General features: G+C 40.9%; 1 protein-coding gene across 1 annotated transcript in view; it reads right to left on the reverse strand.

Moving 5' to 3' along the window:
• The window catches only part of LOC126248855 (glutamate [NMDA] receptor subunit 1), a 613,579-nt gene that overhangs the window by 63,430 nt on the left and 525,843 nt on the right, over positions 1-24,306 (reverse strand). Inside the window, exons 12-14 of the mRNA XM_049950286.1 lie at positions 12,593-12,750; positions 12,276-12,510; positions 11,160-11,308 (exon numbers count right to left, since the gene is read on the reverse strand). Coding sequence (XP_049806243.1) covers positions 11,160-11,308; positions 12,276-12,510; positions 12,593-12,750 — 542 coding nt within the window. The remainder of the gene's footprint in view (positions 1-11,159; positions 11,309-12,275; positions 12,511-12,592; positions 12,751-24,306) is intronic.

Genomic DNA, 24,306 nt, shown 5'->3' on the forward strand with positions numbered 1-24,306 from the left:
TATTGAAGAGGTTTCTTGAACAGGCTGTTTCAGGAATTATCTTCATGATATTTTGGTCACTGAGCACATGACAGAAGAAAATTGCACAATCTATGTCTGGATTTTGCAACCCTTGAACAGAAAGGTAGTAAGTGCATATTTTTTTTAAAATATGCCTTCTTTCAACTAGTGGCCCCTTATTTACTCAATATCTTCAATTAAGAGGATCTTTGGTTCACCAAAGGATATGTAGTGGCTATTTACAACATGACTGTACCTAAATAAGCATTCACAGTTAAAATGAATTACTATGCTCAGTTTATTCCATAGGTACTCTCCATATATCACCCACTAAACTCCATAAAAGGAGTTCCCCTTTCAGAAGAATGCCCTCTTACTTTTCAGGAACTGAAATTGGCCCTCTAGTCACCACATTCTCTTATGACTTATTGCCTCACATACAACTAGTGTTGGCAAGAGATGTGTCCAAAAATAGTATCAGGGTTGTTCTTAAGTTAAAGGATGGTTTGGTGAGGCCAATAGCATTTATGTCAAAGATGCTTACTGCAACACAAGTACATTATTGACAGATTGAAAAGGAACTTAATATTTACAGTTCATAAGTTTCATATTTTTTTCCATGGTCAAAAAATTTCATCTTATTATTGATCAGATTGTTCTCGTCATTGGTTGGACCTAAGGAAACATTTCCACTGTGTATAGCACATTACATTCATGGATGGGCTCTGAATTTCACAGATTTCCAATATTCTGACCACTTTCACACTTGCACTCAACATTCTAGTGCAGATGCATTCCGTTGCCTTGGGATCCTGAATTTGGTCATCAGGAGACAGTTTGCTTTCAGTTAGACAATCAACTGGAGCAATCACTTGATGTTCTGCATTATGGCCCTAGTTGCACCAACTGGGCCCAACTGACTGTTGTCATCCTCTGCCAGTGGTGTCATTGGATGTGGTATGGAGGGGCATGAAGTCAGCACGCTGCTCTCCCTGTCATTGTAGAGCTTCTTCACCTTGGAACTGCTACTAATTGGTCAAGTATCTCCTCAGTTGATCTTATGTGGCAGAGTGTACCCTGTACCAGTCCTCCTACCAAGGAAAAATCCCTAGCTGGACCAGAAATCAAACATAGATCCTCTGTATGGCAGTCAACTGTGTTGCCCATTCCACTATGGAGGTGGAGCAATTACTTGATGAGTTCCCTATAAATTCCCAGGACATTGGTACAGTGATTAGGCACAACCAGCTTCTCCAATGGGTGTGCAGTATGTGGAGTTGTGTTGACCTATCAAGCTCTCTTGTGTAGAACTGCCTGGCTTTTGCTGTTTTTTTTTTTTTTCCTCTGTGGCACCAACTTCAGGTCTGCCAAGATGTGGTGTTCATTACAGAAGATGATAAATGCTTCCAGCTGGTGGTACCATCCTGTCTGCAATGCTGGGTGCTCCAACTCCTGGATTAATTCTAGTGGGGGATTTCCAGGATGAAATAGCCAGTATGTCACAACATCTACTGGTCTTGTCTTGATGATAATGTTGCATGGGTGGATCAAAAGTGTGTCAGTTGCCAGGCACACCAGATGGCCCCACCCCTGTCATTCTCTTCATGGCCAGCACTGATGCAGTCTCAAGTCCGAATTCACACTTACTTTGGAGGTGCTTTCTTGGTTTCCATGTGGTTAATCACTGTGGAGCCCTTGTCGCACTTATCCTATGTTATCTGCCTCCAGCAGACTTTGTTACTGTCCATGATGTTAATCTTGGTATGTATTTTTATAGTAGAGGGTGCACCCCACATGCTGGTGGCTAAGAATGGTCCCCAGTTCACAACTAACAATTTCAAAATGTGTTAAACATCTTACCATGCCATGCCACTTTTCAGGCTCGCATGGGCTGGCAGAACAGTTTCTTCATACAATAAGAAATTGGTTTCTGTGCTCAATGGCTTCTGTGTTCAGTGTATTCCTGCCTTCTTACAGATGCACACCCATCAGTTGTTGAGGTTTGGTGGCTCTCCTACATGGGCACCCTCACAGGACGCTTTTGGATCTCCCATTTCACCTCTGGAACATGATGCTGATGCAGCCATAGTTCTGTTTGGGTGTAGTTGTATGGGCACGCACCTTTGAACAGAATTCAGGGTGGATCCAGGGGTCCCTGATGGAAGTGCAGGGGTGCCAGGTTGTCTTGATGGCTATGATAGCTCAGCTCCTGGCAATTCTACCACATAATCCTCCCCTGCCTCCCAGCCATGTAGGTTCCAGTCCTGCACACTTGTTCATGGGGGGGGGGGGGGGGGAGGGGGGGGGGGGGAGTGATTTAGTAGCCCTGCAGGACATGCAAATGGAAAATATGGACTACTGATATGCACAACATCATCCGTGACCAGTGAAGAAAGTCCTAGTGGAGAAGCTTCCAATATTGAAGGCTGGTCATGTGAAATATGGAGCAATATAAGACTGTGTGGAAGATGGTTCACTTTCAGTTTTCCTTTGCTAGCTGCTATTATCTGACCACCTCTATGAAGTGAACTACAATTACTGCTGCTGCTTACTTTGACTGGATTGGATTATTCTGTGGATAGTGTCTTCTGTGCTTTGCATTTGTTTCATGACTAGAGTGATGGGCCTGTTACCTGCACTCAGTGAACTGGTATAAAATTTTTGTATAGTGTTTCTACATGGTCCAGTCACATTAATGTGACCACTAGTCAGAAGCCTGAATAACCACCTTTTGCATCCTGGATATGCAGGAAGAGAGTTAATGAGGTAGTGGAAGGTGCCAAAAGGGATGTGGAGCCATGAAAACTCAGGTGCTGTGGTCATCTATACTAAGTTTCTTGGTTGAGGATCAGTGGAACGAACAGCCCGATTGAGGTTGTCACACAGATTCTTGACTGGGTTTAAATCCAGATGATTTGGTGGCCAGGGGACTACAGTAAACTCATCCTGGTGCTCTTTGAACCACACGTGTATACTGAGAGTTGTATGACACTTTGAATTGACCTGCTGGTAGATGCCATAGTGCTAAGGAAGAAACAAACTGTCTAAAGGGGAGACATGGGCTCCAAGAATAAATGCATACTTGTGTTGATCCTTTGTGCCTTCAAGCATCATGAGATCACCCAGATAATGCCATGAAAACATTCCTCAGATCACAATGCTCCCTCCTTCAGCCTGGACCCTTCCAACTGTTGTTGCAGGCCCGTACATGCCAATGGCCATCTGTCTGATGAAGCATAAAACATGATTCATCTGAAAAGTCCACCTGTTACCATTCAGTGAACATCCAGTTACAGCATTGGCATGCAAATTCCAGCCTTTGTAATCAATGAATGGTAGTCAGCATGGATGCATGAACCAGGTTCCTACTGAGGAGGCCCATACACAACTACTTTTGCTGATCAGATGTTGAGCAGACACTGTTAGTAGCCTCTCGGTTCACCTGGGTGGTCAGTTGCTCTACAGTTGCATGTCTTTTTGCCCATACACGTTCCACAGATGTTGTTCACCCCAGTCATCTATAGCCCATAGTGTACCACAGTATCGTTGGCACTGTATACTTCAACCATGATAACATGCAAACAGTTTACAAACTTAACCATTTTGGAAATATTTCCAATCTTGTCCCAAAAGTCAATAATAATACTGTTTTGTGCATCAGATAAATCAATCAATTTCTGTATCATGACAATGACTGCATTGTTTCTGCTTCCTCCCAACATACACTCCTGGAAATGGAAAAAAGAACACATTGACACCGGTGTGTCAGACCCACCATACTTGCTCTGGACACTGCGAGAGGGCTGTACAAGCAATGATCACACGCACGGCACAGCGGACACACCAGGAACCGCGGTGTTGGCCGTCGAATGGCGCTAGCTGCGCAGCATTTGCGCACCGCCGCCGTCAGTGTCAGCCAGTTTGCCATGGCATACGGAGCTCCATCGCAGTCTTTAACACTGGTAGCATGCCGCGACAGCGTGGACGTGAACCGTATGTGCAGTTGACGGACTTTGAGCGAGGGCGTATAGTGGGCATGCGGGAGGCCGGGTGGACGTACCGCCGAATTGCTCAACACGTGGGGCGTGAGGTCTCCACAGTACATTGATGTTGTCGCCAGTGGTCGGCGGAAGGTGCACGTGCCCGTCGACCTGGGACCGGACCGCAGCGACGCACGGATGCACGCCAAGACCGTAGGATCCTACGCAGTGCCGTAGGGGACCGCACCGCCACTTCCCAGCAAATTAGGGACACTGTTGCTCCTGGGGTATCGGCGAGGACCATTCGCAACCGTCTCCATGAAGCTGGGCTACGGTCCCGCACACCGTTAGGCCGTCTTCCACTCACGCCCCAACATCGTGCAGCCCGCCTCCAGTGGTGTCGCGACAGGCGTGAATGGAGGGACGAATGGAGACGTGTCGTCTTCAGCGATGAGAGTCGCTTCTGCCTTGGTGCCAATGATGGTCGTATGCGTGTTTGGCGCCGTGCAGGTGAGCGCCACAATCAGGACTGCATACGACCGAGGCACACAGGGCCAACACCCGGCATCATGGTGTGGGGAGCGATCTCCTACACTGGCCGTACACCACTGGTGATCGTCGAGGGGACACTGAATAGTGCACGGTACATCCAAACCGTCATCGAACCCATCGTTCTACCATTCCTAGACCGGCAAGGGAACTTGCTGTTCCAACAGGACAATGCACGTCCGCATGTATCCCGTGCCACCCAACGTGCTCTAGAAGGTGTAAGTCAACTACCCTGGCCAGCAAGATCTCCAGATCTGTCCCCCATTGAGCATGTTTGGGACTGGATGAAGCGTCGTCTCACGCGGTCTGCACGTCCAGCACGAACGCTGGTCCAACTGAGGCGCCAGGTGGAAATGGCATGGCAAGCCGTTCCACAGGACTACATCCAGCATCTCTACGATCGTCTCCATGGGAGAATAGCAGCCTGCATTGCTGCGAAAGGTGGATATACACTGTACTAGTGCCGACATTGTGCATGCTCTGTTGCCTGTGTCTATGTGCCTGTGGTTCTGTCAGTGTGATCATGTGATGTATCTGACCCCAGGAATGTGTCAATAAAGTTTCCCCTTCCTGGGACAATGAATTCACGGTGTTCTTATTTCAATTTCCAGGAGTGTATTTAATATACCCTCCACTGCTAGTGCTGCCACCTGCTTTTTGTAACTGATTATTGCATGTTGGTGTAAGACATTAGTGGTGGTCACATTAATGTGACTGCACCATGTACTTAATGAGTCTGTGAGTTTCCATTTCTTTGGAACTGCACTTAATATTATAACTGTAATAATCATGCACAATGAAGTAGCCATGCTTGGACTTACATTAATTTAGATGTGGAACTAAACATGGTTTTCTGACATTCTTTCACCAAAGAAGATGCAGTAAATATTGTATAATTTGAATCAAGAACAGCTGATACTATGAGTAATTTAGATGTAGGTTCCCTTTGTGTAGCAAATCAACTCAAGCCACTTAATAAAGGCAAGTCTTCTGAACCAGATTGCACACCAGTTAGGTTCCTTTCTGTGTATGCTCATGAAATAGCTCCATTTTTTAGTCCAATGACTTGCTGAATTAAAGATCCATACCTAAGACTAGAAAGTTGCACAGGTCACACCAATACACAAAAAAGGAAGTATAAGAAATCCACTGAATTATATACCCATATCACTGAAATAAGTTTTGCAGTAGTATTTTGGAATATATGATTAGATTAGGTTAGATTAGATTAGATAAATACTTGTTCCATAGACCATGAATACGACACTTCGTAATGATGTGGAACATGTCAGGTTAATAAAAGGTGTCTATACAAGATATTATATTACACAAAATATTTCATGACACTTAATATTTTTAATATTTTTTTTGTGGGGTTTGGGGAAATTACCCACTTACTATATCCAAAAATTCATCTAATGGGTAGAAGGAGTGATATGTTCAAACATTATCAAACACTTGAAAGCGAATAATCTACCGACACATAAGCAACATAGATTCATAAAATATCAATCTTGTGAAACACAACTAGCTCTTTATTCACACAAAGCAATGAATGCTGCCACAGGGGACCTCAAATTTATTCCATATTTCTAGATTTCAAAAAGGTTTTTTGACACCATTGCTCAAACACAACTTCTAACACAAATTGTGTGCCTACGGAAGTATTGTCTCAGTTGTGTGACTGGATATGTGATTTACTGTCAGAAAGGCCACAGTTCATAGGGTAATTGGTAGAAAGCCATGAAATGAAACAGAAGTGATATTTGAGGTTGTCCAAAGAAGTGTTATAGGTCTTCTGCTCTTCCTAATCTTTAAATACGATTTAGCAGACAGTATGAGCAGCTCTCTTACTCTGTTTGCAGATGATTCTATCATTTACCATCTATTTAACTCATCAGAAGATCAAAACCGATTGCTAAATTATTTAGACAAGATATCTGTATGCTGTGAAAAGTGGAAATTAACCCTAAACGAGAAAAGCATGGCGTCCTCCAGATGATTGCTAAAAAAATTACCATTAGCTTTTGCTTACACAATAAATCACACAAATTTAAAGGGTAACAATACAACTAAATGTATAGGGATTACAATTGTTAGTAACTTAAATTGAAACCATCAGGTACAAAGTGTTGTGAGGAAGCAAACAAAAGATTTCATTTTATTGGCAAAATACTTCAAATGTTCAACATATCTGCTAAAGAGACTACCTACATTACACTTTTTGGTCCTCTTCTTGAGTATTGCTGGGTGGTATGGGCTCTTTACCATACAGAACTGATGGAAAATATCAAAAAATTTTAAAAAGAGCAGTTTGTTTTGTATTATCATGAAATGTGGGAGAGAGTGTTGTAAATATGATATGGAAGTTGGTTTGTAATCATTAAAACAGACGTTTTTTTGTCATGGGGAAATTATTTCACAAAACTTCGGTCAAAAACCTGCTTTTCTGAATGCCAAAATATGCACACCAAAGAAAGTTTTGCATCACCTTGGTTCCAAGAGGTCCGGAACCTGTACAGAAAATTGGAACAGAGATAAACATAAACATCATTTCCACCCTCTGTATTGCCCATGAAAACCACACATTGCATGTTGTACCACCATACAGCAAGACCTTCATAGGTTGTGGTCCAGATTGCTGTACACACTGGTACCTCTAATACCCAGTAGCACACTCTAATACCCAGTAGCACACTTTCTCCTTCACAGTTTCCTTCTTTCTGTATCGTGTCACTTATCTCCTCCTAACCGACTCTTCCACATCATTGTAAACCACATGAAAGTCCCCCCGTATGTGCCAGGATAAAGTCGCCAGTGTCACATTCCTATCCTGTTACATTGGTGCCTCTTCCTCCCAATGAACAGCCATCCTTTCCTCCACCTGTATCACCCCTTCCCTGCCGCCTTTCTCCTCTTGCCCATGCTGAATAGCTGCTGTGTGGAGCTGCTTTGTGGAGACATGTAGTTAGATACACCAATATAACCAGGAATGTGTAGGTGTGTTTTGTATTAATTAGCTTGGAAAAGCTTGTCTTAAAGCTCAGCAACATTTTCTGTTTTGTTTATGGATCTGTCAAATGCTCAATGTCTCGACCATACAGTGAGTCATTACCACTACTCCTTCCATTATTTATATATCAGCCAGTACATTCCAGTATCATATTATTACCCATATGTTCTTCCTATCTTACCAACATCTCTTATTCTGTATCCTTCTCTTTCCCCCTATACTGCCTTCTCACCAGTACTAATAGCAGGTCCCTACCTTGATCCCTGTGTAGGTGCAAGCCAGCTTCCCCATATTAACCTACATGTTTCACACACCTCTTCCATGTTCCCACCATTCTTCCCAGACAAAACTACTATTTGTTCCTGTTCTGATGTACATAATTATATCCCTTAAGGGATCATGTTTTAAACATATAAGTATTATCTACCAAATTCACTTAATTGGCTTCTCCTAAGATGTAACATTTGCAAGTGCAAATATCATTGTCATACTTAGTGAAGACTTTAGCTGAAGCAGTTTATAACTGGTTTCTAACAAGCAGTTTAACTCTTTATCTAACAAAAACCAAATTGGTAAAGAAATAAATATTAATCTTCATAATTAAAATGAATCTTCCTCAGTAAAATTCCTTGCAGTCACACACCTCACTGCATTTGTGAGTGGGATAGGGAAGGAAATGCTTAGCAATGTTACAAGGTACCCTTTGCTATAATCAACATGTTGGTAAGGTGATCAAAAAACCTGTCTTGGCTGGATTTGCAGCAGAATCTATACAAATTTTATGTACTTTTACTCCCTGTTGTCACACAGTGTAGTTTTCTGAGGAAACACAGAAATAAATAATTATTTATTCTCCGAAAGGAAACATTAAGAATGCTGTTGATAGCTTGTAACTTAATATTTTTCTGTAGCTTCTACAAGGAACTTAAGAGTCCTTGCACCCCCAAGACCAGTACATCCAAGTATGTTTGATTTGTATGCCCAATAATATTGTGGGCTAATAATCAGTGTGTCACGTGAAGTGTGGTATAGGCAACCTACAAAACTAATACTTGTCTGATGTTCTGGGTAGTATTGTGTGTTCTGGTACAAAGATCAATACAAATTACCCATATGCAAAAGATGTTAATTCAGAATTTGCAAAAATTAAAAATTAAACTTATTATTTACCTCATTAGTGTCCTATAAACTTCATGAATATGAAGATCCTGGGTCTACAGATGGCAGCTAATGCAGTAGTAGCTCAGAAAGCCTCCACACTTACAGTACATAGAGCAGTAAGAGAAGGGAGAGCTGACTTTAATGTGCCATCAGTGATGTGGTCATTAGAGACAGAGCACAAGCTTCAGTTAGAGAGGGATAGGAAAGAAAATCAGCTATGCCCTCTTTAAAGCAATCATCTCAGCATTTGTCATGAGTAACTAAGGGAAAACATGTAAAACCTATACTTGGGTGGCTGGATGGTGAACTGAAACCCTGTTCTCTCAATCTTCCAGATGTGAGTCCTCTGTCTTACTAGTACACCACCTCATTTGGCATACAGATAAATGTTCCCATGAATAAGTAATAGTATCCCCAAAACTAATGGAAACTGCACAAATGAGATGTATAACCAGCAGAGCAACAATATTTTCTAAGGCACTCACTCCGTTAAGTAACTGATGGGTAAATAAAAGACAATTTGTCTAAAGGATATCATGCCAGATTTTTTTTCTGGCACATAGTGCAATTTTAACTTCTGTCAAAAATGTACAGAAAATGCTAAGTGTCACCATAATCCAGATTTCATGTTAACTTGTAGGTCACTCACGGCTGCTAGTTAGTCCATATGTAATAGGAATATGTCTGGTAGGTCTCTCCTGACCTGGGGTTCTTCCTAATTTTCCCATAGCTCTCCCCACGTCCTAAGCCCCACCAGTCGTTTTTATTTAGCCCTCTTCCTTCCCCTTCAACCCTTCTTCCAGAATAAGGAGCCACTAGCTCCAAAAGCTTGTACATGTCCTTAATTTTTATGTTTTCTTCTGCCGCCATTTGGTGAGTACTTTTTTTATCCATCCAATTATATCATATTTTTTGGAAGATTATAATGTATCACCTTTAGTATCACAATATATGTAGTAAATGTTTGCTTTGCACTTTTGACTCACTCAGCATCCCTGGAAGTTTTCAGATATGGTAAGATAAGAGGGCAAATCAGAAAGTCTTTGCCCCTATTTTTTACTAGGCACAGTAAGGTACACACAGGTAATGACAAATATACATCCCATTCTGCATATCTTACACTATTTTTCCACATAATCCCCACACCAGTACACAAATTTGTCACATTGCAGCAGTAAATTTGAGATTCCTGTGTTGTAGAACTCATCCGGCTGACTATGGAAGCACCGTGGGACTGCTGTCTTACCTTCATTGTTACTTGTGAATTGCTGTCTTGGCAGGAACTTCTTCAGCAGTCCAAAAATATGGAAATCACTAGGGAAAAGGTCTGAACTGTATGGTTGGTGGTCCAGAATCTCCCAGTGAAATGCCCATAGCTTTTCAGGAATTCTGATTGCCACATGTGGTCTCACATTATCATGGAGCAAAATCAGTTGTCCACATCAAGACACCCTTGATGCTTTTGCCTGATGACAGCCCTCAGACACGACAGTGTGGAACAGTAGCTGTCGGCATTTATGGTTGCACCTTGTGGCATCAAATCCAGTAGGAGTGGTCCATGGCTATCCCACTTACCCAACAGGTGGCACTGAATGGATCTTTTTGTCACAGGTGAACCTGAATGCTTCCACACTATACTCTGCTGATGTTTCCGCTGCTTGGATTCTGGTGTGAAATGCAATATCCATGTTTCGTCGCCAGTAACAATGCAGTCCAGGAAACCTTCATCCTCCTTGAAGTAATGTTCCAGATGATTCTGTGAAGACATAATTTTCTTACCTATAATTATGTCATCCAACTGCTTAGGCATCCACCAACATGAAAACTTCTAGTACCATAAGGACTCATCAGCGATGTCGTAAGTAATCCCATTTGATATGACAAGCTCCAACAAAATGGCCATGATGTTCCTAAGCCGATATGATTTCACCATTGGATATATGTGGGATATGTTGTCATTAGTGACAAACACAGCCTTCCCAACTACTCATTGTCATGCAAGACTTCATGGATTATGTCAAACTCACACCACCAATACCTCACAGTTCTCAAAATGAGACAGTTTTCCCCTTATGTGGGCCGCATTTTCCTGTAGGTCTCAATGGGTGTTTGTCCATTGCTCTATAGAAAATGAATCACACTTTGTGGATCTAATGCCATGGATGTGTGAAGCACAACCACCACCTTTAACAACTGACACCAGTGCCGTGTGCTAGAGCTACTTGCAGATAAAGCCAGTGTGAACCAAGAAATGTCCAACACTGGGAATGGATATGTTGACTTCACATTTATAGTCATAATTTGGCTAAAAAAAAATAGGTGCAAAGGCTTTCTAATTTGCCTTCGTATATGAAACATGATATGCAAATGGATGAGGAACACAATGATAAAATAAAAATACTACATAACAGATTAAATTATAGAATCTCTGTGCAGTCAGAGAATTTCATACATACCCTTGCATCATTTATTCCTGTAAGCTTTGTTTTAGGTCTTTCTAACACTAGGAAGGCAGCCAGATTGGCAGTGTACGAGGCAACAATTATCATAGCAAAACCAGCCCATACCATGCCAAGGACACGTGCTGAGAAACTTCTGGGTGTACCTAGTATTAACAGAAAACAAAGTGTAGCTGTATTAGGTTTCAATTTTTCATGTGTTTTATTAGTCACAGTAGCTATGGGAACCTTCCGAGGAATATCAGTTGGAAATAACTTGTGAATGTTATTTTTGTTTGCAAATGCGCAATATGCAGTCTTCTCCTTATGTTTCATAACCCTGATTCTCCATTATTCTCTTCTATTATGAAATGAGCCATTACTGAATACATTATTATTCTTATGTGTAGTCTTGTATGTCAATGGTTTTATTACTATTTTACTTATAGCAGTAATTGTTTTGTCCACAACTAATGTAATACACAAGGCCATTATGCAACTGTAGAAGTATATAGCAATTAAATAGCATTCCAGTCACATGACAATTTTTTTGCAATGATCACTTTTGACAAGTGACTACTTAACATCACATTTTTTATGCAAATGCTGTACCTTTAACAAACGTAGGCAGAACCAGTGTCCATTTAGAGTGGTTGTTTCTGATATAATAATAACATATAAACTTGATAGCAGGTGATGGTGGATCTTCAGGAGACATTTCAGATATAATATCATGTCCTACCAGAATTTTTAAAAGCTTCACATCAGATGTATCATGGCTCTGCAATATTTCAGTAATTTTCTAAAATTTTACAGAGGCTGTATAAATGTGCGTGTGTGTGTGTATGGATACTGGTGGTGAAATTGGTAACTGACTACTTCATGTTCAGTCAGGAGGAAGGATTTGCAATAAGCAGCACTGTAGAACTGCATGAAGTCATTTATCCAGCTGTCAGCTGGGCAACGTATGACTGATGAACTGATACAGTGCATCTTAGTGGTAAGGAAACTGTGCAGGAAGTGGAATTATTGCGATGTGGTATTGACATATTCAATTTTTTCATGTTGTTGGTCACTTAGTTTAACTGGAATAATTTCTTTAATTAGCAAATAAAGAAAAGTGCAGCCTCTTACCTTCACCAATTCCACTATTCAGCAACACTCCCCAGGCAAACCATATTGCACTGGACAAGTTTAGAGCATCCTCCTCAGTTCCATCATTGTTAGCTAGCTTGAAGCGGCCAAAAGGTGAGAAACGATCCAGGAGATAGAGTACCAAAGCAACTACATGCACTGATACCATAACTAAGATCCACAAGGTATTACTGAATGGTTGTAGAAATGAAACAAGTGTTGACGAGCGGGAAGGCTGCAAAGTTGAAATATAAATAGAATAGCATTTATTTTAACTAGTGTAGTACATAATTCACTCATTTAATGATATTTTCTACCTTTTTTTCTAGAATTGTTATTCCTTGGTATTTGAAAGGCTTGCTGAATTCAATGAATTCTGCTCTCTCTGGATTTATGGTGAGTGGTGCAACAATCATGTCTGCCCTATCATTTACCAATTCTCCAATAAGTCCTGTCCATTCTTTCTTTCCTCCAGCTGCAGAAGGGAAAAAGTTTGTGAAAACAATTTTTTTGTGGTAGGGGTGTTAAGAATGTCTGTTTAAGAAAAGACATAATCTTCAGTCATGACAAGAATGAATTAACATTTTGTAACTACTTTCAGAATCTAGAATGAAATTTTCACTCTATAGTGGAGTGTGCGCTGATATGAAACTTCCTGCCAGATTAAAACTGTGCCGGACCGAGACCCGAACTCGGGACCTTTTGCCTTTCACGGGCAAGTGCTCTACCGACTGAGCTACCCAAGCACGACTCACGCCCCGTCCTCACAGCAGGAACTGGCGGAATTAAAGCTGTGAGGACAGGGCATGAGTTGTGCTTGGGTAGCTCAGTCGGTAGAGCGCTTGCCCGCGAAAGGCAAAGGTCCCGAGTTCGAGTCTCGGTCCGGCACACAGTTTTAATCTGCCAGGAAGTTTTTACTTTCAGAATGTTTAGCTTCTAACTTTCTACAGAGAATTGAAGATACTTATTTTTCACAACAATAGCTATTAATAGAGTGTAACTATGTTCAGTGAGTACCTTGGAGAAGATGAAACTGTAAGTTAGACTGCAGTGACAAGAGAAAAAATGAGGTACAGAGGACATCATATTACTTCTGCATTTTGTGAGCAGAAAATTATTCAGCTCTGACTTTTGGTACCAGAGCACTGGTTATAGCCCACAATTAGTTATGTTAGAATGTTTTTATGGGTGGAAATTGCAAATCTACATGTTCACCTGCATCATTTAAATCTGAACTCTGCAAGAAGCCACTGTATGGTGTATGGCATAAGGTACATACTGTATCAGTGTAATTCCCCCCCCCCCCCCCCTCTTCCCATTTATTCCTTATGCAGATGGTATGCAGGAAAAATGACAATCAATACCAATATGTATCAGCCCAAATTTGCTTGGTTTTAGCATTGTGTTAATTATTTGAGATGTGTATTGGATGAAGAGAACTGCTTCTTGCCTGTTTTCTTGGAATTTTTGTAACTAAAATATAAATAACTCAAAGGTTCCAATGACAAATGACACGTGTTTAGTAGTAATGATAAACACAGACTTTAATTATCTCTTGGTATATCAGTGTAAGCAGTTGTCAAAGTAATACCCATGTTGTACTTGTAGGGTAAGAAATTAGGAATTCATGGCATTGACAATGAGAGAGCAGTTCATCAGATTGGTGAATATCAGTCACAAATAAATACCGTATGAGTATTTCAACTGGCAGCCTTGTCAGTGAGAGATGTCACACAGCACATGTATCTGTGACAAGCACACATGAGATGGACAAGATGAGAGAATAGAGCTGTTTGACAGTGCCTGGAAAACACACACACACACACACACACACACACACACACACACACACACACACTCTCTCTCTCTCTCTCTCTCTCTCTCTCTCTCTCTCTCTCTCTCTCTCTGTCTGTGACATCATTAGGGTGTTTGGGCATTTCACAGGACACTGAGGATTCACAGCGAGTCTCCTGCAGTCAACAATATGCAGACAAGGTTCTTGTCAACGGCCACCAAGACTGTAACAGCAAGTCCAAGATACAGCAGGCTGAGTTGAAAAAGGTCACTTGGCAATCCAAAGCTAGACAATAGCTGTACCATTCAGGATGATACCACTCTGAGGTACAGACACCAAAGCCCTACCTAGTACCTCTGCTAACTTCATCTTACAAGGCACATAAATTAGCATGATGCAGCACCACCATGACTGGACACTTGAAACTTGGAATGCAACTCCTGATGATTTGAAGTACATGTTGTTACACATTGGTGGAAGATTTATGTATGAGGAATTGGGCCACTGGGTGCATCTGTCATTGTACGTACACACAAATGTTACAATGGTCTGCCAGAGTGCCATATGAATCTGTTTGTTTAGCTGTACAATACCACTGGAGATCTATACATTCCCCTTACACAGAGCACTCATTCAGGTGTTCCTCAGCTGTGTCAGAGTAGTTTAAGGATACCCCATAGACACTCAGTCTCCGTGAGTGATGGGCAGCTGGTGAGTGTCCATAGATCATGAAAAGTAAGAAAGGAAGACATCCCGTTGTCATGTAGGTCATTAGAGATGGAGCACGAGCTCAGATTGTTTCAAGGGTGGGGAGGAAAATCAGTCATGCCCTCTCAAAGTAGCTGTCCTAGTATTTTGGCTGTGCAGAGAGGCCGCGTGGTTTGAGGCGCCATGTCACGAATTGCACAGCCCCTCCCATCAGAGGTTCGAGTCTTCTCTTGGGTATGGGTGTGTGTGTTGTTCTTAGCAAAAGTTAGTTTAAGTTGGATTAAGTAGTGTGTAAGTCTAGGGACCAATGACCTCAGCAGTTTGGTCGCTTAGGAGTTCACACACCTTTGAACATTTTTTAGTATTTGGCTGGAGTGATTTAGGAAATCATTGAAAACCTGAATCTGGATGGCCCGGATGCAGATTTGAACCATCGTCCTCTTGAATGCAACTCCACTGTGCTAACTGCCTGTGCCATCTCACTCAGTGTCATATATCACCATGACTTCCTCTCATTTCCATTGTTTTGTGGGGACCATGCACAGAATTCTGAAGCTAATAGGGAAAGAAACTGGTATACCTGCCTAATATCGTGTAGGGCCCCCGCGAGCACAAATAAGTGCCGCAACATGACGTGGCATGGACTCCACTAATGTCTGAGGTAGTCCTGGAGGGAATTCACACCATGATTCCTGCAGGGTTGTCCATAAATCCATAAGAGTACAAGGGGTTGGAGATCTCTTCTGAACAGCATATTGTAAGGCATCCCAGATATTCTCAATAATGTTTAGGTTTGGGGAGTTTTGTGACCAGCGGAAGTGTTCAAACTCATAAGAGTGTTCCTTGAGTCACTCTGTACCAGTTTTGGACATGTGGGGTGTCACATTGTCCTGCTGGAATTGCCCTAGTCTGTCAGAATGCACAATGGACATGAATGGATGCAGGTGATGTGTGGATGGTGGTATGTGTCACCAGTCACCTAGATTAGATTAGATTAGATTAGATTTACTTTCATTCCAATTGATCCGTAGTGAGGAGGTCCTCCAGGATGTGGAACATGTCAGAAAAACAATACATGACAAATATTTACAACTAAAACAAATATGCTAATGTACCATTCCACAGGTCCCAAGTGGAATGATCGTCATTTTTTAATGAACACTAAGAGTCATTTTACAAATACTAATGCACTGAATTTAAAATAAAAAAGTTTTTTATTTATTTATAAGGTAATACAACTACTGTAATACGTATTTACAATGAACACATTACTGCACTGAAATGGTGCAGAAGTTAGATTCTGCACTGAAATTGTGCAGGAGTTATGTTATACTTATATACAAATCAGTTGGTTTTACTAAGAAATTCATCAATGGAGTAGGAGTTGGCCACCAATAAATCCTTTAGGCTTCTCTTAAACTGAATTTCACTGGTTGTTAAGCTTTTTATGGCTGCTGGCAAGTTATTGAAAATGTGTGTTCCTGAATAATGCACACCTTTTTGTACAAGACTAAGTGACTTTAAATCCTTCTGAAGATTATTTTTATTTCTAATATTGATTCCATGAATTGAGCTGTTGGTTTGAAAAAGTGATATATTTTTAATGACAAATTTCATTAAAGAATAAATATATTGGGAAGCAGTAGTTAGTATCCCTAGTTCCCTAAACAGGCTTCTGCAGGATGTTCTTGAGTTCACACCACATATAACTCTTACTGCACGTTTTTGTGCCCGGAAAACTTTAGCTTGGCTTGATGAATTACCCAAAAAATAATCCCATATGACATTATGGAATGAAAGTAAGCTTAGTATGCCAGCTTTTTCATTTTTATATCCCCTATGTCTGACAAAATTCGCATTGCAAACAGAGATTTGTTAAGACACTTCAGCAGTTCTGTGGTGTGCTCCTCCCAGTTGAATTTATTATCAAGCTGTAATCCCAAGAATTTAACATTGTCCACTTCTTCTATCTTCTTGTCATCGTATGTTAGACATATACTCTTGGGACACCCCTTACAAGTTCTGAACTGCATGTAGTGTGTTTTTTCAAAGTTTAGTGACAAAGAATTGGCTAGGAACCAGTGATTAATGTCCACAAATATTTTATTAGTTGATCTTTCTAAGACTACACTTGATTTGATATTTATTGCAATGTTCGTATCATCGGTAAACAAAACGAACTTGACATCTGGTAATGTTACTGATGAAATATATAAATGACCTAGTAGATAGTGTCGGAAGTTTGTAACGATACATATTAAAGGCTTTACTTTAATGAAGTATGCGATCCCTTCCAAATTCAACCAGTTTAATGAGTATTTATGATTATAGAAAAATTATTGTGTATGTTAACAATGATTGCACAACATGTCTCCATAAACAGTCAACCCATTAAATTATACTGAATAACTGACCCACACAAAAGTTTATATCACTTGATCACTGATACAGCAAATGTCATCATGAAAAACACTAAGTTTATCTTAAATAATTAATATGAAGTACAAAAAATAGTGGCCAACTTAAGTATTTTGGATCTCATTAAATAAAAATCACCCAGTGAAACCTATTTGTTCACTAGGAGCGTTTTCACTCAGTATTCACGTAATCAATCCTATTTTAGACGAAAACCTATGTAATTCTTCATAATTCACGTTACTTACTTATTTATGCAAATTAGAGAAGTCAATTGACAAACTTCTAAAAAACGACCTTTTTGTAACAAAGAATTATTCTGTCAAGTCAACAAATCTGTCTGTCATTTTAATAACATGTTAAATTATGTCACTCGATGCAAATTAATAACTTTTCTGCACAAATTATGATAACAGATGTATATGTGACTTATAAACTATATCTCTTTTTAGTAGTTCTTTGACAATGTTATAAATACAGGCCAGTCGGAGGCAGGCAGGGCAGTCGGAATGTCACTTTGGTGAAGTGTGTTTCTGTGTTATTGTTTGGCAAAACAAGTCAAAGAACATGTAAAGGAAGTACTACTTTGTGTTGTGTTATGGTCTTTGGTGGACAGTGGAATTAATATGGCCACTAAAGGAATAAATGTTTGATGTTTACATATGTGTTGGTTTCGCTCGTTCTTTATCATCAAAAGCACATGAAAAACATGGAACCTCATGTGTTTACCCTAGACAACACAAATTTAGAGCCAGCATCAGCAACGAGACACCGCAGCGATCCAGCAAGCAGCAGCGATTACTACAATACAATATTTTGTAATGGCGCCAACCTAACATCAAGTGCTAACAAGCTCCGTAAATGGGAGTGAAATAGTGCGATTACAGCAATTAGCAAAAGATATCTACGACGACTTTTGGCGGTCCATTTACAAGTTCCATGCGGCTTTTCGCGGATGATGCTGTAGTATACAGAGAAGTTGCAGCATTAGAAAATTGTAGCGAAATGCAGGAAGATCTGCAGCGGATAGGCACTTGGTGCAGGGAGTGGCAACTGTCCCTTAACATAGACAAATGTAATGTATTGCGAATACATAGAAAGAAGGATCCTTTATTGTATGATTATATGATAGCGGAACAAACACTGGTAGCAGTTACTTCTGTAAAATATCTGGGAGTATGCGTGCGCAACGATTTGAAGTGGAATGATCATATAAAATTAATTGTTGGTAAGGCGGGTACGAGGTTGAGATTCATTGGGAGAGTGCTTAGAAAATGTAGTCCAGCAACAAAGGAGGTGGCTTACAAAACACTCGTTCGACCTATACTTGAGTATTGCTCATCAGTGTGGGATCCGTACCAGATCGGGTTGACGGAGGAGATAGAGAAGATCCAAAGAAGAGCGGCGTGTTTCGTCACAGGGCTATTTGGTAACCGTGATAGCATTACGGAGATGTTTAATAAACTCAAGTGGCAGACTCTGCAAGAGAGGCGCTCTGTATCGCGGTGTAGCTTGCTCGCCAGGTTTCGAGAGGGTGCGTTTCTGGATGAGGTATCGAGTATATTGCTTCCCCCTACTTATACCTCCCGAGGAGATCACGAATGTAAAATTAGAGAGATTAGAGCGCGCACGGAGGCTTTCAGACAGTCGTTCTTCCCGCGAACCATACGCGACTGGAACAGGAAAGGGAGGTAATGACAGTGGCACGTAAAGTGCCCTCCGCCACACACCGTTGGGTGGCTTGCGGAGTATGAATGTAGATTTAGAATGTAGATGAAAGGTCATTGATATACACAAGAAATAGTAAGGGCCCTAAAATTGGAACTTGTGGGACCCCCACATGTAATTAGTTCCCAGTTGGATGATGCCTGATAGCTTGATACATGTCTCTTTCCTAATAACACCCTTTGTTTCCTGCCAGAGATATAAGATTTGAACCATTTTGCAGCATTTCCTGTGACACTATAATATTCTAAGGATATGATGATTTACACAGTCAAATGCCTTTGACAGATCACAAAATATACCAGTTGCCTGCAATTTTTTATCGAAGGAATTAAGCACATTTTCACTGTAAGTGTAGATAGCCTTCTAGATATCAGAACCCTTTAGAAATCCAAACTGTGACTTTGACAGTATGTTATTTGAGATAAGATGGTTATAAAGACGACTGTACATTACTTTTTCGAAAATTTTTGAGAATGCTGGCAACAGTGAAATTGGACGGAAATTTGATGCTATTTCTTTATCTCCCTTCTCAAACAGTGGCTTAACTTCAGCATATTTCAGCTATTCAGGAAATATTCCACTAATAAACGACTGGTTACACAGATAGCTTAATATGTTACTTAGCTCAGAATCACATTCTTTAATTAAATTTGTTGATATTTCATCATTCCCACTAGATGTTTTTGATTTTAAAGATTTTATGATGGACATTATTTCTGTTGGGGTAGTGAGGGTCAAATTCATATTATGGAAGTTACTTGAAATGTCTGGTCTAAGGTAATCCATAGCAGCATCTACTGAACCTGACAACCCCATCTTTTCAGTAACAGTTATGAAATGTTTGTTAAAAAGTTCTGCAACACTATACACATGTCACCAATGTATCATTTACTCTTACCAGATGTACCAGGGGTCCCATATCACTCCAACTGCACATGCCCCATACCATCACAGAGCCTCCACCGGCTTGAACAGTCCCCTGCTGACATGCAGGGTCCACAGATTCATGAGAGTGTCTCAATACCTGTACACATCCATCTGATCAACACAATTTGAAATTAGACTTATCAACCAGGCAACATGTTTCCAGTCACCAACACTCCAATGTCAACAATGATGGGCCCAGGTGAGGTGAAAAAGTTCATGTTGTGCAGTCATGAAGGGTATGTGAGTGGGCCTTTGGCTCTGAAAGCCCATATTGATGATGTTTCATTGAATGGTTCACACACTGACACTTGTTGATGGACTAGCATTGAAATCTGCAGCAATTTGCAGAAGGGCTGCACTTCTGTCACATTGAATGATTCTCTTCAGATGTCATTGGTCCCAATCTTACAGGATCTTTTTTGGCCACAGCGATGTCAGAGGTTTGATATTTTACTGGATTCCTCATATTAATGGTACACTCATCTAATGGTCATACGGGAAAGTCCCCCCTTCATCACTACCTCGGAGATGCTGTGTCCCATCGCTCATGCGCTGACTACAACACCATGTTAAAACTCATTTAAATCTTGATAACTTGCCATTGTAACAGCAGTAACCAATCTAACAGCTGTGCCAGACACTTGTTGTCTTGTATAGGCATTGCCGACCATAGTGCCATATTCTGCCTGTTTACATATCTCTGTATTTGAATACACGTGCCTACACTAGTTTCTTTGGAACTTCAGTGTATTTCATACAGAGTGTTCACTTAATTTAAACAATGGAAAATCAAGGTGGAATATGACAATATTGCCAAAAGGATAGTTGCTACTCACCATATAGTGGAGATGCTGAGTTGCAGATAGGCACAACAAAAAGACTGTCAGAAAGTAAGCTTTGGGGACTGATGACGTCAGAAGTGCTACGAGCCATTTTTTGAAAGTAAGCTTCTCACTGTTTGGTGAGTTCACTTAATTTATTAGATTTATGAAATGGAACACTTCCCTAGCAGTACTTTAAAGAAATTTCAGCCTCATATTACTGAAATTATTAGTATTGTCAACTGAATGTGTCTGTAGACAAAACAATCCCTGAGATATTAGTAGTTTTTAATTTCCATTCAACATAAACTGTCTACAAACTGCAATGCTCACATGAAAATTTACTAAGTCTGTGATGGCACTATTCAGAAGTTATTTTATGTTCGTGTATAATAAATGATAAAAAAAATTCCATGTTTTGAATGTAGTCACTCCTGTAAAGTACTACAAGTCCATAATTCCATGTGTATAAAACTTCCATCTGGGCACACACACCAGACTCTCCTAAAAGACAACTTTCAAAAAATCTGAACAACTCAGTAATGCCTTTTAGAGAGTGCCCTTAATGTTTACGGCCAAAATTATACAAACAGAACAGGATTTCAAACTGAGTACTTTGCAATAAAGAACTATTGCAAGGAATGAATACTTATTGGCAGGTTTTTATTGACATAAGTGACTTACAGCTTAAATCAACAAATTACGTTCATAGCAGCTGTTCAAAGTGGTAACAATTAGTCCTAACAATTGTGGGCAGAATATCACAAATTAACACTAGCTAACTTGCACAATTCAAACAAGCAACCAAAAAATAATGTCCTATTAATTTATCTTGCTCAGTGCCAGCTTACAAGTTGCTTGAGAATCATTGCTGAAAATCTGAGACAAGTACAACATATTGATTTTCATCACTCCAGACGTGGATATTATAGCAGTTTAAAACATCATCTTGGTAAGAACTGTAGAGTTTCACACTGCACCATGGCGATGAATAATCCTTCAATTGAATTGAACTTAGAGTACAAAATCATTTGGTCATGCTTGCACATGTTGTTTATTGTAGAGATGTTATTGGTGCTCCAGCAGTACCTTCCACACTGTATTCACTGAAGGGTACTTTTCAATGAAGAGTGCTTATTGATGAATCATTTACCACACAAGGTGACACCATCAGTTCTACTGAGCAAACAATTCATTGTTGAGAAACTGTGTCCTCAGCAACCCATTTTCTCTTTGTGATGATAAATTTGTTCCATTAAGGATGAGACCTGTAGTGTAACTTTTCTCTGTACATTCATGAGGCTTTCCAGGCACTGAATCCTGCTGCGCAATGCAATGAGTGCACATCTGTCAAGTTCCTGCAATGAGCAGTACTCCATCTTTGGCAAACAGTCATGAACTGAGAACAATGGTAAACTCCAGAGTGGACACATCACTGGTGGTCTGCTTTTAGCAGTCAGTTTACAATTTTAGTACCCCCACCAGTAGGTATTGCAATGAATGCAGATGAGTTGGAATGGTTATCACAGTGAAAGAGTGAGGACAACTGCCATGGAGGATGCACTCAACATGTGGTACGTGCAGACCCACTGATGGGAAGTCCATACCAGCTGGCACCACTAAGCTGGGTGGGGTAAGTCTAACACTGAGTTCAACCACTGCAGACCTAATTTTGTATCTTGTGCCATACGCTGTTTCCATGTGCTCAGTCATCAGCTACTCACACTGGCCATGTGTTGTGTTTATTCCTGTGCATATATCTACACAGTTTCGGCCTTTCTGCTTCCCTGCAGATTGACTCACATTGTGAGGTTTCATTTCTTCTTGTGGGTTTCTGTTCCCTGTCTTGCTCTCTAGTCACCATCAGCCCATACATTACCTTGTGCCAACAGTGTGGTTTATTGGCATTGTCATGCCTGTGCAGATCCTAAAGTGCCAACAGAGGATGTTCTGATGCATGTGACACTTCCATTTTTTCTTTCCTTTTCATAGTATTAATTTAGGGTCACTGTGCACCCAGTATTTCTGCAATGCTGAAAGAAAAAGTTGTGACTGCAGAAGAAGCAGCAACAGGAGCACCTTGAGCAGGTCCAGACGCTGCTAAACCAGAATGTGGAACTGTTTGCTCCTATGCCATGCAGGTGTGACACTTCCATTTTTTTACTTCTCTTTTCATAGTATTAATTTAGGGCCATCATGCACTCAGTATTTCTGCATTGCTGAAAGGAACAGTTGTGATTGAAGGAGGAGCAGTAGCAGTAGCATGAGCAGATGCAGACACTGCTAAACGAGAATGTGGAACTGCTTTGCATCTGTGCCATGCAGATGGCAGGTGGCAGATGAGGCTCCCACTGTGCAGTTTTCTTTCCAATCACTGCCATTACCCCTGTCATTTGTCGGTTTCAGTGAGCCTATGGAAAGCAGGGAAAGTTACCTACTCTGGTTCTTGCTGCACTGCCAGGTAAGGAGTTTCATCGATCCAGTCAATAAAGCCACCTTGTTATTGCACAGCACTGTGAGGTTATATGAAGTTGTGGAAAACTTTAAGCCCTTTGTGCCTGAGAAACTCCCTTTTGATGAATTTTGTTGGTATTTTAGGCAGTATTTCAGATATCAAATCCATATGGTGGCAGCACAGCTGCAGTTTAACCAGTTTCACATGTTATACATGGCCTGTATGGCTGATATGCAGGGGACTTCACAAAAATGTCATTTTGAGTGTCCCAAATGTGTTACCTCCTATGTAGATTCTTCAATTCAGGACATGTTTATCCTGTAAACATCTCATCCTGACGTTCAAACTGGAGTGTTAACCTTGTCAGACCCTATTTTGGACCACGTTGCCCAGATTGCAGAATGTCAGCTTACAGCAGTACTGATGGACTTTTTTCCTGAAAATTGAATGGTGGTGCAATTAGGTGTACATGGTAAACAGCTCCCATTGCCCTGCGGTGTTCCCCAGGTGCTCTTCCCTCCTACCAAGTCATCTGGAACAATCATTTCAAGGCACTGCCCATTTTTCCCCTCATCATGTTTGGCAGGTTTGCATTGATCACAGCATCATAATTCCCACTTGTAGCAGTTTTTGGCTCCTTGGTGTTGCTTTCCATTGTTGTCATTGGGAAAGCCAGTGATCCTGCCATGTTTGCCTTTTGGTGCACGTCTGGTGAGACTGACCACATGTGGAAGGCCGGCCGGTGTGACCGAGCGGTTCTAGGCTCTTCAGTCTGGAACCGCACGACCACTACGGTTGCAGGTTCGAATCCTGCCTTCAGCATGGATGTGTGTGAGGTCCTTAGGTTGGTTAGGTTTAAGTAGTTCTAAGTTCTAGGGGACTGGTGACCTCAGATGTTAAGTCCCTTAATGCTCAGAACCATTTGAACCATTTGCATGTGGAGGCCACATGTGAGGTATGACGTCATGCTGTTTGTGACAGTCGGTGAGCAGGGGATTGGTGGTTGGTAGCTCACATTTTCACTTGACTACCAGCCTTCTCTGATGTCCTGCATATGTTGCGTATTTGCATATTTGCTTATGTTGGTACTAGATGTTCAACTGGTTGAATTTCAAGTAGACATGTGAGCAATAGTCATGCTCATTAACATAGATACATACATACTTACAGGGTCTTGGGCAT

Source organism: Schistocerca nitens, chromosome 3 (assembly GCF_023898315.1).
Source record: "Schistocerca nitens isolate TAMUIC-IGC-003100 chromosome 3, iqSchNite1.1, whole genome shotgun sequence".
Classification (NCBI taxonomy): domain Eukaryota; kingdom Metazoa; phylum Arthropoda; class Insecta; order Orthoptera; family Acrididae; genus Schistocerca; species Schistocerca nitens.